Source organism: Grus americana, chromosome 33, assembly GCF_028858705.1.
Source record: "Grus americana isolate bGruAme1 chromosome 33, bGruAme1.mat, whole genome shotgun sequence".
NCBI lineage: Eukaryota > Metazoa > Chordata > Aves > Gruiformes > Gruidae > Grus > Grus americana.
The window spans coordinates 1637314-1650087 of NC_072884.1; the positions used below are offsets into that span (position 1 = coordinate 1637314).

Here is a 12774-nt window from a genome sequence, read left to right on the forward strand (position 1 = left end):
GTTAACGTCACGCCCCCTCGTCACACCCCCGCCCCACCCCCCCGTGACGTCACGGCCGAGGGCTCCTCCGGGCCCGTTCGCCGCCGCCGAACTCGCACGGTGCGGGGCGGGGGGGGGGGGACACGACACACACGACACGGGACAGCAAGGGAGGGTCTTGGGGGGGGGGGGGGGCCGGTTGGGAGTCCCAGGGGGGCCGTTGGGGGTCCTTGTCTCAGCTGCCCCCCACCTCCCCAGACCCCCCCCCCACCATGGCGCTGCGTCTCGCTGCCCCGCTGCTTCGCCTGGTCCGGACCGGTGTCCGCTGGGGAGGCACGGCCCCCCCTCCGCAGGGTGAGTTGGGGGGGGCAGGACACCCTCGAATGCCCCCCCCCCCCCCCCTTCTCCCCCCGACCGGCCCCCTCTCCGCAGGAGAGGGGGCCGGTCGGGGGGAGAAGGGGGGGGGGCTGAAGGGGGGGTCTGGTGCTGACACCCCCCCCCCCCCAGCCGCCTTTGACTGGCGGGACCCCCTGTGCCTGGAGGGGCTGCTGAGCCCCGAGGAGCGGCTGTTGCGGGACGCCCTGCGCAAGTACTGCCACGAACGGCTGCTGCCACGCGTGCTGCACGCCAACCGACACGAGGGTACCGGGACACACACACCCACCCCCCCCCACCCCCCGCGCCCCAATATCGAGATAACCCCCCCCTACACTCCCTGGGCAGGGGAGGGGTGGGGGGAGCCCCCAGATCGGCTGCACTCAAGCCCCCCCCTCTCCCCCCCCAGTCTTTGACCGGGAGATTGTGTCCGAGATGGGGGCGCTGGGGGTGCTGGGCCCCACTATCAAGGGTGAGTGAGGGGAGATGGGGGGGACTGGGACCCCCCCCCAGAGCGCGTGGGGGCTGTGGGGTCCCCCTAGAGACAGCAAGGGAGTTGGGGGGGAGGGTGAGGGATGGATTGGGGGGCAGGGGTCTCCCCTGGGGTTACCAGGGTATGATTGCAGGGGGGGGGGGGGAGGGCAGGGTTGGGACCCCTAGGGAGGGGCTGGGGGGGCGGGTGTCCTCCTTGGGGGCATCTCTGGGGGGGCAGAGTCCTGTCATGGGGGTAGGGGGGTGGGTATTGGGGGGGCTGAGGGTATGGAGGGGCAGGGGGAGCAGGGCTGGGAGTCCTGGGGTCTCTGTGGGGTGACGCTGTCCCCAGGGTATTGCTGGGGGGGTCTGGGGGTCTCCGTGGGGTGACGCTGTCCCCAGGGTATTGCTGGGGGGGTCTGGGGGTCTCCGTGGGGTGACGCTGTCCGCAGGGTACGGCTGCGCGGGCACCACCTCGGTGGGCTACGGGCTGGTGGCACGGGAGCTGGAGCGGGTGGACAGCAGCTACCGCTCGGTGCTGAGCGTCCAGTCCTCCCTCGTCATGCACCCCATCCTGGCCTACGGCACCCCCGCCCAGCGGGACCGCTTCCTGCCCCCCCTGGGTGAGACCCGCATGCGGGGCGGGGGGGGGGACGTGATGACACACACAAGGAGGGGGGCGGAATGGGGCGGGGGGGGCTGTGGGGTTCCTGGGGTCCCCCTGACGCTGCGCCCTCGGGGGGGACCCAACCATGGGAGCCCCCTGGGCAGGGGGGGAGCTGTGAGGGGGGGGCCATGGGGGTCTCACCGACACTCCCCCCCCACCCCTCAGCACGGGGGGAGCTGCTGGGGTGCTTTGGGCTGACGGAGCCCAACCACGGGAGCGATCCGGGGCGCATGGAGACGCGGGCACGCTACAACCCCAGCGCCAAGACCTACACGCTGCGGGGCTCCAAGACCTGGTGAGCCCCGAATCGGGGGAACGAGGGGGCACCCCCCCAACACCCCCCCCAGACCCACACCGACACCCCACCCAGGATCACCAACTCGCCAGCGGCCGACCTGTGCCTGGTGTGGGCAGCGTGCGAGGAGGACGGGAGGATAAGGGGGTTCCTGCTGGAGCGGGGGATGCCTGGCCTCAGCACCCCCAAAATCGAGGGCAAGTTCTCGCTCCGTGCCTCCGCCACCGGCATGATCGTGATGGACGACGTGGAGGTGCCGGAGGAGAATCTGCTGCCCAACGCGGTCGGCCTGGCGGTAAGAGGCGGGGGACATGGACACGGACACCGGGGTGGTACAGGGAGCACCACCGTGGCATGGGGGACCCCAGTGACCCCCTTTCGCCCCAGGGCCCCTTCGGCTGCCTGACCCACGCCCGCTACGGCATTGCCTGGGGCGCGCTGGGCGCCGCCGAGGCCTGCCTGGAGACGGCACGGCAATACGTCCTTGACAGGTAACACCGGGGACAGCGGGGGGGGGCTCCCACCTGCCCCCCACAATCCCCACCGTCCCCCCTCCGCCACAGGAACCAATTCGGGGGGCCGCTGGCACGCAACCAGCTGGTGCAGAAGAAGCTGGCGGACATGGTGACGGAGATCGCCCTGGGGCTGCAGGCCTGCCTGCGCCTCGGCCGCCTCAAGGACGAGGGAAAGTAGGTGCTGCTGCGGGGAAGGGGGGGTGTCTGGGGGTGGTGGCAGGGGGGTGCCAGCGTCCCTGTCCCCTCAGGGCGGTCCCCGAGATGGTGTCGATGCTGAAACGCAATTCGTGCGGGAAGGCGCTGGCCATCGCCCGGGAGGCGCGGGACATGCTGGGGGGGAACGGGATCTGTGACGAGTACCACGTCATCCGGCACATGATGAACCTGGAGGCCGTCAACACCTACGAAGGTACTGCCGCGCCAGGTGCGGGGTGCGGGGTCCCGCCGGCACCGGGTGCCACCGAGACCTGGCTGCTCCCTCGCCTGCAGGCACCCATGACATCCATGCGCTGATCCTGGGCCGAGCCATCACCGGCATCCAGGCCTTCGCCCCCAGCAAACCGCCAGCAACGCGGGGCTAGCAAGGGGAGATGGCGCCCGGCACCGCATCGGTGGCACGCGACTGTGACGCGCTGCAGCACGACCGGCATCACGACGCCACCGGCGGGGTCAGTACATCACCCATGGGGGAAGGACGTGAGGAGATGGTGCCAAAGATCAGACCCGTGTCACCGACCAGACTCGGCGTCACCGACAAGGTATTGGTGAACAGACCCGCTGTCGCTGACGGGACGTGGTGTCACTGATGGGACCTGGCAGCACAGTTGTGCCGGGCTTTGCCACGGAGCCTCTTGGCCAGTGAACTGCCCTGGTGCCTTTGCCGTCCTCACGGCCACTCGCCAATAAAATGGAAAAGCCACCCCACGTCGGCCTCTGTTCGTCAGTGCCAGCAGCGTCAGCGTTAATTAAGCTGCCGGGACACATGTCCGCCATCGAGAGCGAGCAGGCAGCGGAACCCTGGCAGCTCCCCCCCCACATTCATCCTTTGGAGTTTTTTTTTTGCTCTTTTTATTCGTGCTAAACCCAAACACCAACAGCAACAAAAAAGCCCATTTGGGCCAAAATCCCCCTTTCCCACTCGTGGCTGCCCTGGCACAGCAGCAGCAGGCAACGCACACCCCGCTTGCGCTGCCACAGGACCAAGGCGGGGGGATCCCACGGGTTTGGGGGGGGCCCCTGCGGATCTGGGGCCCCTTTCAGGTTTCAGGCTGCAAGCAGAGGTCACGGTAGGCTGCCTCCACGGTGCGGCAGACCTGCCGGAGCTCGGCCTCAGCCGTCCCCACCCGTTCCATCACCTCCGCCAGCTCCTGCAGCTGCTCCTGAATCAGCTCGTTGTGGAGGCCGTAGAGGTGGAAGAGCCGCTCCTCCAGCTGCTCCGCCAGGCCCGAGACCTGCCACGCCGGGGCGGAAAAAGGGGGGGGGATACGGCTCTTGACGGAGTGTGGGGGTGGGCAGCGCCGTTTGGCACGGCTGGCGCCCGGCTGCCGTCCCTGGAGAGCGGGGTGGCAGCTGCGGCTGCCCGGGCTGGCACAGCTCCCAGCCTGGCTTGGCTGCCACTGCTGCCAGCTGCGCCCATGGTAGCCGGAGCGCCGGCCGCGGTAGCCACCGAGTGCTGGGTCACCGTGGGCCGCAGCTGCCAAGGCCGGGCCGCCATCTGCGCGTGGGCCTGCGGGAGCCCCCCCCTTCCTGCCCTGCTGGCGCAGTTCCCCCCTCCCCGGCTGCAGGGATGCCGGTGGGAGCAAAGTCCAGCGCAGCAGAGCAAGGACGCGGGAGCCATTGGCGTCCCCTCTGCTCCCCAAAGCGGGGCTGGAGGCAGCTGTAGCCGCCCCTGAAGGGGCTGTGGGGCACTTCCCCTGCCGTGGCAGTGAGCGCCGGTGCATACGGCGCACCAGGCTCTGCAGCTGGCGCCAGCAGCCTGCAAGAGGCCGCTCGCACTGTGCTCCCTCCCTGCGGCACCTCGTCTCACCGTCCCCCAGCCTGCCACTAATTCGGGCAGAATAACGTGATTAAACACGTCAGGCAGAGACCGCACAGCCGCGTAGCCCAGCTCGGCAGCAAGAGGATGGCGTGGGCTGGGGTGTCCTCATCTGCTGCTCCCCCCTACACCGGCAGCCCCCCCGCTGCTCCCCACCTTCATCAGCAGGCTCTCCCTGAAGCCGCTCATCACCGTGTGGTCTTCCTTGCGGCTGTCGTTCACCCTGTCGATCAGCTGCTGCGCGCGCTGCTGCAGATCCCCGATGTTGGCATCCAGTGACGCGAAGTACCGGGAGGCCTGGCCGTCCAGCACCGCCTCTGCGCCGGGCCAGGGGGACACGGGCAGCGCCTCCGTCCTCGGCCCAAACACAGGACCCACGCATCAGGGGTGCGCAGTCCACGGGGGTGGGGAGGGGACAGCCTGGTCACGTTAATTGGGAAACACGGGGAACCCCACTAATGAACGTGGTGGCCTGTGTGGACAACAGGATGTGTGTGTCACCCAGGACACCCCTTGCTGTGACCACCTGTGGGGTTGTCGCTTGCCGTACGCTCTTTTTTCTCCCCAATTTAGGTCAAAATTGTGAGCCAGCAGAGGGTGGAAAATGTGTTACCTGTCAGGGTCCTCGCTGGGGGGCTCGTCCCTTCCCAAGCCCTCGTAGAAGGGGCCGTCACCCACCTCTGGCTCCGGCTCGGGGCCCTCACGTTCCTTTCGCGACATACCCACCCTGGGGGGCAGGCGGCCGTCAGGGCCCGGGGCACAGCCCGGCTTGGCGGGGGCCACTGAGGGGGAAGGACCTGCCTGGCTCCGGGGCTGCTGCTCAGGGCCTACACGGGGCTGTGACACCCCCAGCCCCGGGGGGGGGGGTGTCCCCCCGCCCGGATTGGGGCCCCGGGGGGGGGCGGCTGTAGGAACGGGGCCTGGGGCGGAGAGGCCAGTTCAGGGTCCAGGTGAGGGGACCGAGGACCAGCGCTGGCCGGAGCCCGGGGAAGGGAAGCGCGACCCCAGACCCACGGCCGCCCCTCACGGCGCTGAGGAGAGCCTGGTGGGCGGGGCTCAGGTGGGCGACGGGACTCAGCATCGGCCAATCGGCGCCCGCCTAGGCGACGGAGCGGCCAATGAAAGGCGGCGCGGGAAAAGGCGGGAAGGGCCGGGCCGGGCCGGGCGCTGAGGAGACGAGGAGCCGCGATGGCGCCGGGACACGGTACGTCCGGGACGCAGCCGGGGGGCCGCGGCCTGCGGGCGGGGGAAGCTGGTTGAAGGGCGAGGAGGTACGGCAGTGTTGGGGCCGCCCGGCTGAGGGACGCTGAGGGGGGGGGTCACAGGGAGCCGTGGTCAGCACCGCAGGGCTGGGGGTCTCTGTGGGTATGGCTCCCTCCAGAGCTGTGCGACCCCCCCCCACACCACTCGTGGTCCCGGTCCCAGCACAGACACAGGCACCCGGCTGGACAAAGGGGCTTTATTAGGGGGCAGCCCCCCCTACCCCCCAGGAGGACGGGGTCTAGGCGTCCAGGCGGCAGAGGGGACTGTCGTAGACCATCTGCAGGTTGACCCGATGCCCCACCAGCTCCCGGATGTTGTTGATGCCGTACTTGATCATGGTGGGCCTGGTGCAGGACAGGGGGGGTCAGCAGGTGTGGCCCCCTCCCTGTACTGGGGCCCCCTGTCGTGCCCCCCCCCCCCCCCCAACTCACCGCTCCAATGAGAGCCCCCAGGCGATGACAGAGACATTCTCGGGCAGCCCCATGGGCAGCAGCAGCTCGGGGCGGAAGACCCCTGAGTTCCCCACCTCCACCCACTTCTTCAGCCCTGGAGGGGTGAGGTGGGGGGCCCCTGCCCCACAGGGGCTGAGACATGAGCCCCCCAGAGACACCCCTCTCAGAGACAGTGAGACCAGGCCACCCCCCATTGGAACCCCAGAGACCCCCACCCCATAGGGGCACTCCAAAGCTCCCCCTCCTCCAGGCCAGGCTGACCCCCTCCCCATAGGGCCACCCCAGAACCCCCCACCCTATAGGGGTACCCCAAAGTCCTCCACCCCATAGGGGAGAGAATGAGGCTAAGCTGGCCACCACCCTAAAAAGTTACCCAAGTCTCCCCCACTCTGCAGGGGCACATGCAGATCACAGGGCCCCCCCCTGTTCTGTGGGTGCATATGCAGACCCTGGGGCTCCTTTGGGGGCCCACGCAACCCCTCAGGCCCCCCCAGCTCCATGGGGGGGGACCCCCCCTCACCCTTGTGGTAGCTGAACACCTCCATGCTGGGCTCCGTGTAGGGGTTATAGGCTGGCTTGAAGCGCAGCTGGGTGATGCCTAGGGACAGAGGGGGGTGAGGGGGGGTCCCAGGGAGCCCCCAGCACCCCCCCAGGTACCCCCCATACCCAGTTTGGTGAAGAACTGCCGGAGGGTGCCCATGAGGTGGCCGAGGGTGAGGCCACGGTCAGCCACCACCCCCTCCACCTGGTGGAACTCGGCCAGGTGTGTGGCGTCCAGGCTCTCGTTGCGGAAGACCCGGTCAATAGAGAAGTATTTCACCGGGGTGAATTTCTCCTAGGGTGGTAAAGAAGAGGTGGGTCATACAGGGACACACACTCACCCTCCCCATGGCCCCCCCAAAAACCTGTCCCACCTGGTGGGCCAGCCGGTAGAGCGCACGGGCGCTGGCAGATGTGGTGTGGGTACGCAGCAGGTTCCTCCGCGCCTCCTCCAGCCGCCACTCGTACTTGTACCTATGGGGGGGGCTCAGCAGGGGTGGCGTATGGCCTGGGGGTGGGAGGCACGGCCCCCCCAAACCCACCCATGCCCCCAGGGGGTCTCGCCCTCACCCCTGCGAGCCGTAGCCTCCCTGTGCGTGGACTTTCTTCACCTTGGCCGTGTAGCCGGGGGGCAGCTCGGGGGCCTCGGCAGGGTCTGGGGAAGAGGCAGATGGGGGGGGCTCAGCGGGGCTTGGGGAGCCCCCCAAATCCCCCTGCCTGCCCCCAGCACCCACCCTGCAGGAAGAAGGTGTCGTGCTGGTCGCGGGCCGGGTGCTGCTGGGGCTGGAAGAGGGCGTCGAAATTCCAGAATGAGCTCTCCACAAAGTTGTCAGTGGGCATCTCTGTGAACCTGGGGAGAGGGGGCCCCCACAGCCTCAGGGGATGCCGTACCCCCCAGCTGGGGGACACCCTGTCCCTGGGGACCCCCCCCCGCTCACCCCATCTCCAGGAAGATCTGTCGGAGCTGGGAGCGCACCTTCAGCAGGGGGTGGAGGTGGCCACAGGCGGGGGGCAGCCCCAGTGCAGAGAAGTTGTAGGGTTTGAAGGGCCGCTGCCGCCAGGACCCCCTGCAGGTGGGGTCAGAGGTCATGGCAGGGTCACAGTGGGGTCATGGCAGGGTCATGGGGGGGGTCACGGCAGGGCTGTTTCCCCCAGACTCACGTGGCGATCATCTCTGGCGTCAGCTCAGTCTCCTGACGTGCCACCGCGGTGCTGAAGGCGCTGCCCTTGCGGATCCAGTAGGACTTGAGGGTGCTGGGGGGGGGGGGGAATGGGGGGGGGTCAGGGGGTGCCCCCAAACCTGCCCCCCCCCCCCTAAATCTCCCCCCAGCTCACACTTCCAGCAGCAGCTTCCTCCTCTTCAGCTCGGCACGGTCGCGCTCGGGCAGGGTCTCGGCCTCCCCCCGCTGCACCTGCTGCAGGCTCTGCTGTACTGCGTCCTGCACCTCGGTCACCTGGGGAGGGGGAAGGAGCACTGGCGGGGGGGACGTGACACGGACGCGGCCTCGTCACGGGGAGACCGGGCACCGGCAGGACAGGGGGACGAGCAGGGGACACTCACGGCGTGGAGGACGCGGGGGCCGCCGGGTGCCCCCTTCTCCAGGCGCAGCCACTTGTTGGCCATGGCCTTGCTGAAGCCCACCGAGCCGCCGGGCAGCTTCTGCGGGGACGGGGAGGCGATGAGGGACCCGGTAACCCCCGGTACCCCCCGCCCGGTGCCCCCGCGCTCACCATGGCGTCGCTCTGGGGCAGCCCCTCCGCCGGGAGGCTCCGGAAGAGCCGCACCTCGGGACTGCCGTCCCGCAGCACCTCCGCGCCCTCGGGGCTCAGCTCCCACCGCGTGGCCGATCGCGCCTCCGCCTCGATCACCTACGGGGACCGGTACCGGGGTTGAGCACCGGTACCCCGAGGTTCCCGTGACCCGCGCGGGCCTCGTCGCGCCTACCTCCCCCAGCGCCTGCAGGCTCTTGACGGCGCCTACGAGCGTCTGGTGGTCGAGGCCGAGCGCGGCGGCCGCCTCCAGGCTGCAGAGGCCCCCGCCGGGCCCCGCCGCCTCTCGCTCCAGCCGCTGCAGCAGCAGCTCAGCCACGCTGGGCGACATCGCGGCGACCGGAAGTGCTCCCCTCGCTCACCGGAAGCGGCGGTAGCGCGGGGCGGGGCGAGCGCCGTGTGGAGTGTGGCGGGCGCCATATTGAGCGTGGCGGGAGCGTCAGCTGGAGTTTGCTTTGGGAGGGGGAGACACCCCCCACCCCCCCCACTCCCCCGTTGCTGTGAGGGGCCTGCGACGTCGTGAGGCTGCAGAGCGACGTCACGAGACGCTGGGCGACTTTACCACGTACTCCCGTGCGCAACCTGTGTCAGGGAGCGTAGGTGGCTGTGGCGACACCCCTGCGTCACCCCCAGGCCCATCACCATGGCAACGACAACCCCGGGCCCAGTTTTGCTGGGTTGCGCTGTGGTGACACGGACCCCGGGTGTCCCGTCATAGTGATGGCAGCCCCTAAGGCTGGGTCCAGGGGGCACTGGTGCCTCATTAGCGTGGCCCTCTGTCCTGTACCTTGCTGGGTTTCATATGTGCTATGACCTCATTGGACTATATTACATCATCATTGCATCACAGCTCCATATTAGGTTATAAATCCCCGAGATGCGGGGAAGACCCCGTGTCCCGCATCATGTCCCGTCCCACTCCCCTCCGTCTTCCCAGTCTTCTTCCTGGTGCTATTACGGGATGGCGAGCACCACACCCCACGTGGTCCGCAGGAGGCCTGGCCCTTTAAGAGCCCCCGTCCCCACGTGACTGCGGTGACGGAGAGAGGACAGGAGCGCGCGGGAGGGGAGGGGGGGCGTCTCCCTCCGAACGCGTGGTCGCTCCTCATTGGTCTTCGTGCTCAGCCAATGGGAAGCGGCCATCTGGGACGCCAACGTTCGGGGGCGCCGTCGCCGCCGGCCAGCGGGCGGCCGGCCAATGGGAACGGGCCCTGCGCGGGTACGGGCCAATAGACCGGGGCCGGGGGCGGGTCGAGGGGCGGCGGGAGGATAAAAGACGGCGCCGCCACCGCCCCCCTCCGCAGTGCCGGGCGCCGCCGGGCCGGGAGGGAGGGAACGACCGGGCCGCGCCGCGCCGTGTGGGACCGCCGCCATGAGCCGCCTCAGCCTCCCCGTCATGCTCGGCGCCCTCCTGGCGCTGGCGGCGGCCGGGCCCACCCAGTTCTTCCGGGAGGAGTTCGGGGATGGAGGTGAGGGGAAGGAGGGGGTGTCCCCCCGGGGAGGGAGAGGGCGGGGCATGTGGGGATCCGTGGGGTCCCCTGAGGTGAAGGGGACATGAGGGGGCTCCCGTGAGGGGAGGGAGGCTGGGGAGTCCTCTGAAGTTTGGGGGTTCAGGGGAGTCCCCTGAGATTAGGGATGTGGCTGTGGGGGACCTAGGGTGTTTCCCCCAGGTGAGGGAGGGTATGGGGGGCCTGGAGGCCTCTCTGGAGCTGGGTGTCAGGGGCTGTGGTGGGAGGCGGCCTAGGTGTGGGAGTCGATGAGGGGTGCTGGTGTCTCACCTGGGTTGAGGAGGATGAGGGTCATACGGGGGATGAAGGGTAAGGGTCACTGGAGGGAGGCGGGGGGAGGAGGGTTCAGGGTCAGTCCTCAGGAAGAGCTGGGTGAGGTAAGGAGGGTGAGAGCTCTAAGGGAGAGGTGAGGGTCAGAGAGAGCTTGAGGGGGGTCAGGGCCCACTTGGGTGGGGGGTCCTGGGGATACCTTTGTGTAGGAGCTCCCCCCTGGGCTGGGGAACAGGGTGCCGAGACACCCCCCCAGCTTGAGGGAAGTGGGGGCTGTCAGGAGTGGGACCCCCCCAAGGGGTAGAGGGCCCTCACTGGGGGGGTGACACTTGGGGACTGAGGAGTTCCCCATGGTGGGGGCAGGCAGGAGCTGGCTCACACTGGGGGTTTGTCCTTCCCTGGGACCCCAAATCCTCGTGCAGCCCCACAACAAGGGACACTCAAAGACCTGAGCTCCCTCTTGGGGGAGCCCAGCTCTGCCCAGGGTGGGCAGCTCTCCTGGATGGGCTCCTCTGGAGCATGACAGGCCAGGGGGGCAGAACCGACCAGGGGTCCTGAGCTCTCCCCTCCTGCAGATGCCTGGACCCGCCGGTGGGTGGAATCGAAGCACAAACCCGACTACGGCCGGTTCGTCCTCACGGCTGGCAAGTTCTATGGTGACGCCGAGAAGGACAAAGGTGAGGAGACCTCCAGGGCCAGGCTGTGCCGGGTGGGGACCCCCGGGGCCAGGAGCATCCCCCTCCTCACCCCAACATGCCCGCAGGGATCCAGACAAGCCAGGACGCCCGGTTCTACGCCATCTCCTCCCGCTTTGAGCCCTTCAGCAACCGGGACAAGACGTTGGTGGTGCAGTTCACCGTGAAACACGAGCAGAACATCGACTGTGGCGGTGGTTATGTCAAACTCTTCCCGGCCAGCCTGAACCAGGAAGACATGCATGGCGACTCCGAGTACAACATCATGTTCGGTTGGTCCCTGGGCCCCCCCCAGTCCCCCCAGCACTGTGTGGGGAGCCCCCCCCCTCACCCCCCGTGTGTCCCCCCCCTCCCCAGGCCCTGACATCTGCGGCCCTGGCACCAAGAAAGTCCATGTCATCTTCAACTACAAGGGGAAGAACGTCCTGATCAACAAGGACATCCGCTGCAAGGTGGGTGGGGGGCACGGCGGGGGGCACATGGTGGGGACACGGACTCTGCCACTGCCCGGCGGGGTGTTGCGGCCCTGCTGAGCCTCCCCTCGCTGCAGGACGATGAGTTCACCCACCTGTACACGCTGGTGGTGCGGCCGGACAACACCTACGAGGTGAAGATCGACAACGGGCGGGTGGAGTCGGGCAGCCTGGAGGAGGACTGGGACTTCCTGCCCCCCAGGAAGATCAAGGACCCTGATGCACGGAAACCCGATGACTGGGACGAGCGGGCCAAGATCGATGACCCCGAGGACACCAAGCCTGAGGTTTGGGGGGGCTCCAGGGGTTTCTGAGGGCTCTGGGGAGGCTGTGGAAGGGCCCTGACCCCTGCCCCGTTCCCCAGGACTGGGACAAGCCCGAGCACATCCCTGACCCCGATGCCAAGAAGCCAGAGGACTGGGATGAGGAGATGGATGGGGAGTGGGAGCCCCCCGTCATCCAGAACCCTGAGTACAAGGTGAGGCCCCGGGGGGGCTGGGGGGGGTTCCCAAGGGCCAGGCTGTGCCCCTGTGCTCCCCCTGACACCCCCTCCGACCCCCCCAGGGTGAGTGGCGGCCCCAGCAGATCGACAACCCTGACTACAAGGGGAAGTGGGTGCACCCCGAGATCGACAACCCCGAGTACAGCCCCGACCCCCACCTCTACGCCTATGACAGCTTTGGCGTCATCGGCCTCGACCTCTGGCAGGTGTGTGGGGCACCGGGACCCCCTCCCAGGACCCCCCTGACCCTCCCAGGACCCCTCTGACCCCCTCCTGTCCTGCAGGTGAAGTCTGGCACCATCTTTGACAACTTCCTCATCACGGATGACGAGAAGCTGGCGGAGGAGATGGGCAATGAGACCTGGGGAGCCACCAAGGTACAGGAGGGGATGGGACACCCCCCCCCCCGTGACCCTCCGGGACTCCCTCGGTGACCCCCCGTGTCCCGCAGGAGGCAGAGAGGAAGATGAAGGAGCAGCAGGACGAAGAGCAGCGGAAGAAGCAGGAGGAGGAGGAGAAGCAGCGGAAGGAGGAGGACGGGGAGGATGAGGGGGAGGAGGAGGAGGATGAGGACGAGGAGGAGCCCGAGGCCGAGCCCGAGCCTGAGGAGGCGGCCCCGCGGGACGAGCTGTGAGGGGCGGCGCGGCCTGGCCGGCCCCGGGGCGGGACCGTAATGTCTCTGTGAGACCTGGACTCTTTTCTATGGCCGCCACCCGCCCGCGGGACCGGGGAGCGGGGGCCGGGCCGGGCCCCCTGCGGGGCGAGGACTCAGGAACGGCGCCGGGCCCGGTACCGCGGGAGCGAGGGGAGGGTCGGGGTCAGACCCCGTCTCCGGTACCGGCGGGGGGGTGGGGAGGGTGGGGCTCCGCGGGCGCACGTGACTGTACGGGTGTCGCGATCCGGTTTCTATTAAATTAACGCTCGTCCCGGCCGCCGCCTCCGTCCCGTTGCCTCGCCTGCGCCA

General features: G+C 68.8%; 4 protein-coding genes across 4 annotated transcripts; 2 read left to right on the forward strand and 2 right to left on the reverse strand.

Annotated features, from left to right (window-relative positions):
- Window positions 1–180: 180 nt before the first annotated feature.
- On the forward strand, window positions 181–3221 carry GCDH (glutaryl-CoA dehydrogenase). The gene is made up of 10 exons (XM_054807965.1): window positions 181–333; window positions 487–621; window positions 764–826; window positions 1278–1448; window positions 1658–1787; window positions 1863–2082; window positions 2175–2278; window positions 2351–2476; window positions 2551–2711; window positions 2792–3221. The coding sequence occupies exons 1-10, from the start codon at window positions 252–254 to the stop codon at window positions 2881–2883; spliced, it is 1284 nt and encodes a 427-aa protein (XP_054663940.1). The 5' UTR covers window positions 181–251; the 3' UTR covers window positions 2884–3221.
- A 219-nt stretch (window positions 3222–3440) lies between these two features.
- Window positions 3441–5057, reverse strand: SYCE2 (synaptonemal complex central element protein 2). Its single transcript, XM_054807777.1, has 3 exons — window positions 4951–5057; window positions 4494–4719; window positions 3441–3753 (listed from the first exon to the last, which is right to left on the reverse strand). Exons 1-3 carry the CDS (start codon window positions 5055–5057, stop codon window positions 3559–3561), a joined length of 528 nt encoding a protein of 175 aa, XP_054663752.1. The 3' UTR covers window positions 3441–3558.
- A 723-nt stretch (window positions 5058–5780) lies between these two features.
- On the reverse strand, window positions 5781–8723 carry FARSA (phenylalanyl-tRNA synthetase subunit alpha). The gene is made up of 13 exons (XM_054807829.1): window positions 8538–8723; window positions 8324–8461; window positions 8154–8252; window positions 7928–8046; window positions 7754–7846; window positions 7531–7659; window positions 7327–7442; window positions 7163–7247; window positions 6967–7066; window positions 6719–6887; window positions 6573–6650; window positions 6032–6146; window positions 5781–5944 (listed from the first exon to the last, which is right to left on the reverse strand). The coding sequence occupies exons 1-13, from the start codon at window positions 8691–8693 to the stop codon at window positions 5839–5841; spliced, it is 1503 nt and encodes a 500-aa protein (XP_054663804.1). The 5' UTR covers window positions 8694–8723; the 3' UTR covers window positions 5781–5838.
- A 928-nt stretch (window positions 8724–9651) lies between these two features.
- CALR (calreticulin) lies at window positions 9652–12736 on the forward strand. The gene is made up of 9 exons (XM_054808061.1): window positions 9652–9831; window positions 10716–10817; window positions 10904–11107; window positions 11193–11287; window positions 11386–11595; window positions 11673–11786; window positions 11873–12016; window positions 12095–12187; window positions 12262–12736. The coding sequence occupies exons 1-9, from the start codon at window positions 9735–9737 to the stop codon at window positions 12442–12444; spliced, it is 1242 nt and encodes a 413-aa protein (XP_054664036.1). The 5' UTR covers window positions 9652–9734; the 3' UTR covers window positions 12445–12736.
- Window positions 12737–12774: the final 38 nt, after the last annotated feature.

What these genes read in the sequence shown, in the direction of transcription:
- GCDH (XM_054807965.1), top strand. Translation starts at nt 252, where the DNA reads ATGGCGCTGCGTCTCGCTGCCCCGCTGCTTCGCCTGGTCCGGACCGGT. An exon ending in CTGCGGGGCTCCAAGACCTG is followed by an intron (nt 1,788 to 1,862) that starts GTGAGCCCCGAA and finishes CACCCCACCCAG; the next exon opens with GATCACCAACTCGCCAGCGG. An exon ending in GGCCGTCAACACCTACGAAG is followed by an intron (nt 2,712 to 2,791) that starts GTACTGCCGCGC and finishes CCTCGCCTGCAG; the next exon opens with GCACCCATGACATCCATGCG.
- SYCE2 (XM_054807777.1), bottom strand. Translation starts at nt 5,057, where the DNA reads ATGTCGCGAAAGGAACGTGAGGGCCCCGAGCCGGAGCCAGAGGTGGGT. An exon ending in CCCAGCGAGGACCCTGACAG is followed by an intron (nt 4,720 to 4,950) that starts GTAACACATTTT and finishes TGCGCACCCCTG; the next exon opens with ATGCGTGGGTCCTGTGTTTG. An exon ending in GGGAGAGCCTGCTGATGAAG is followed by an intron (nt 3,754 to 4,493) that starts GTGGGGAGCAGC and finishes CCGGCGTGGCAG; the next exon opens with GTCTCGGGCCTGGCGGAGCA.
- FARSA (XM_054807829.1), bottom strand. Translation starts at nt 8,693, where the DNA reads ATGTCGCCCAGCGTGGCTGAGCTGCTGCTGCAGCGGCTGGAGCGAGAG. An exon ending in CGACACCTTCTTCCTGCAGG is followed by an intron (nt 7,248 to 7,326) that starts GTGGGTGCTGGG and finishes CCTCTTCCCCAG; the next exon opens with ACCCTGCCGAGGCCCCCGAG. An exon ending in GCAGTTCTTCACCAAACTGG is followed by an intron (nt 6,651 to 6,718) that starts GTATGGGGGGTA and finishes CTCTGTCCCTAG; the next exon opens with GCATCACCCAGCTGCGCTTC.
- CALR (XM_054808061.1), top strand. Translation starts at nt 9,735, where the DNA reads ATGAGCCGCCTCAGCCTCCCCGTCATGCTCGGCGCCCTCCTGGCGCTG. An exon ending in CGAGTACAACATCATGTTCG is followed by an intron (nt 11,108 to 11,192) that starts GTTGGTCCCTGG and finishes CCCCCTCCCCAG; the next exon opens with GCCCTGACATCTGCGGCCCT. An exon ending in ACAAGGACATCCGCTGCAAG is followed by an intron (nt 11,288 to 11,385) that starts GTGGGTGGGGGG and finishes CCCTCGCTGCAG; the next exon opens with GACGATGAGTTCACCCACCT.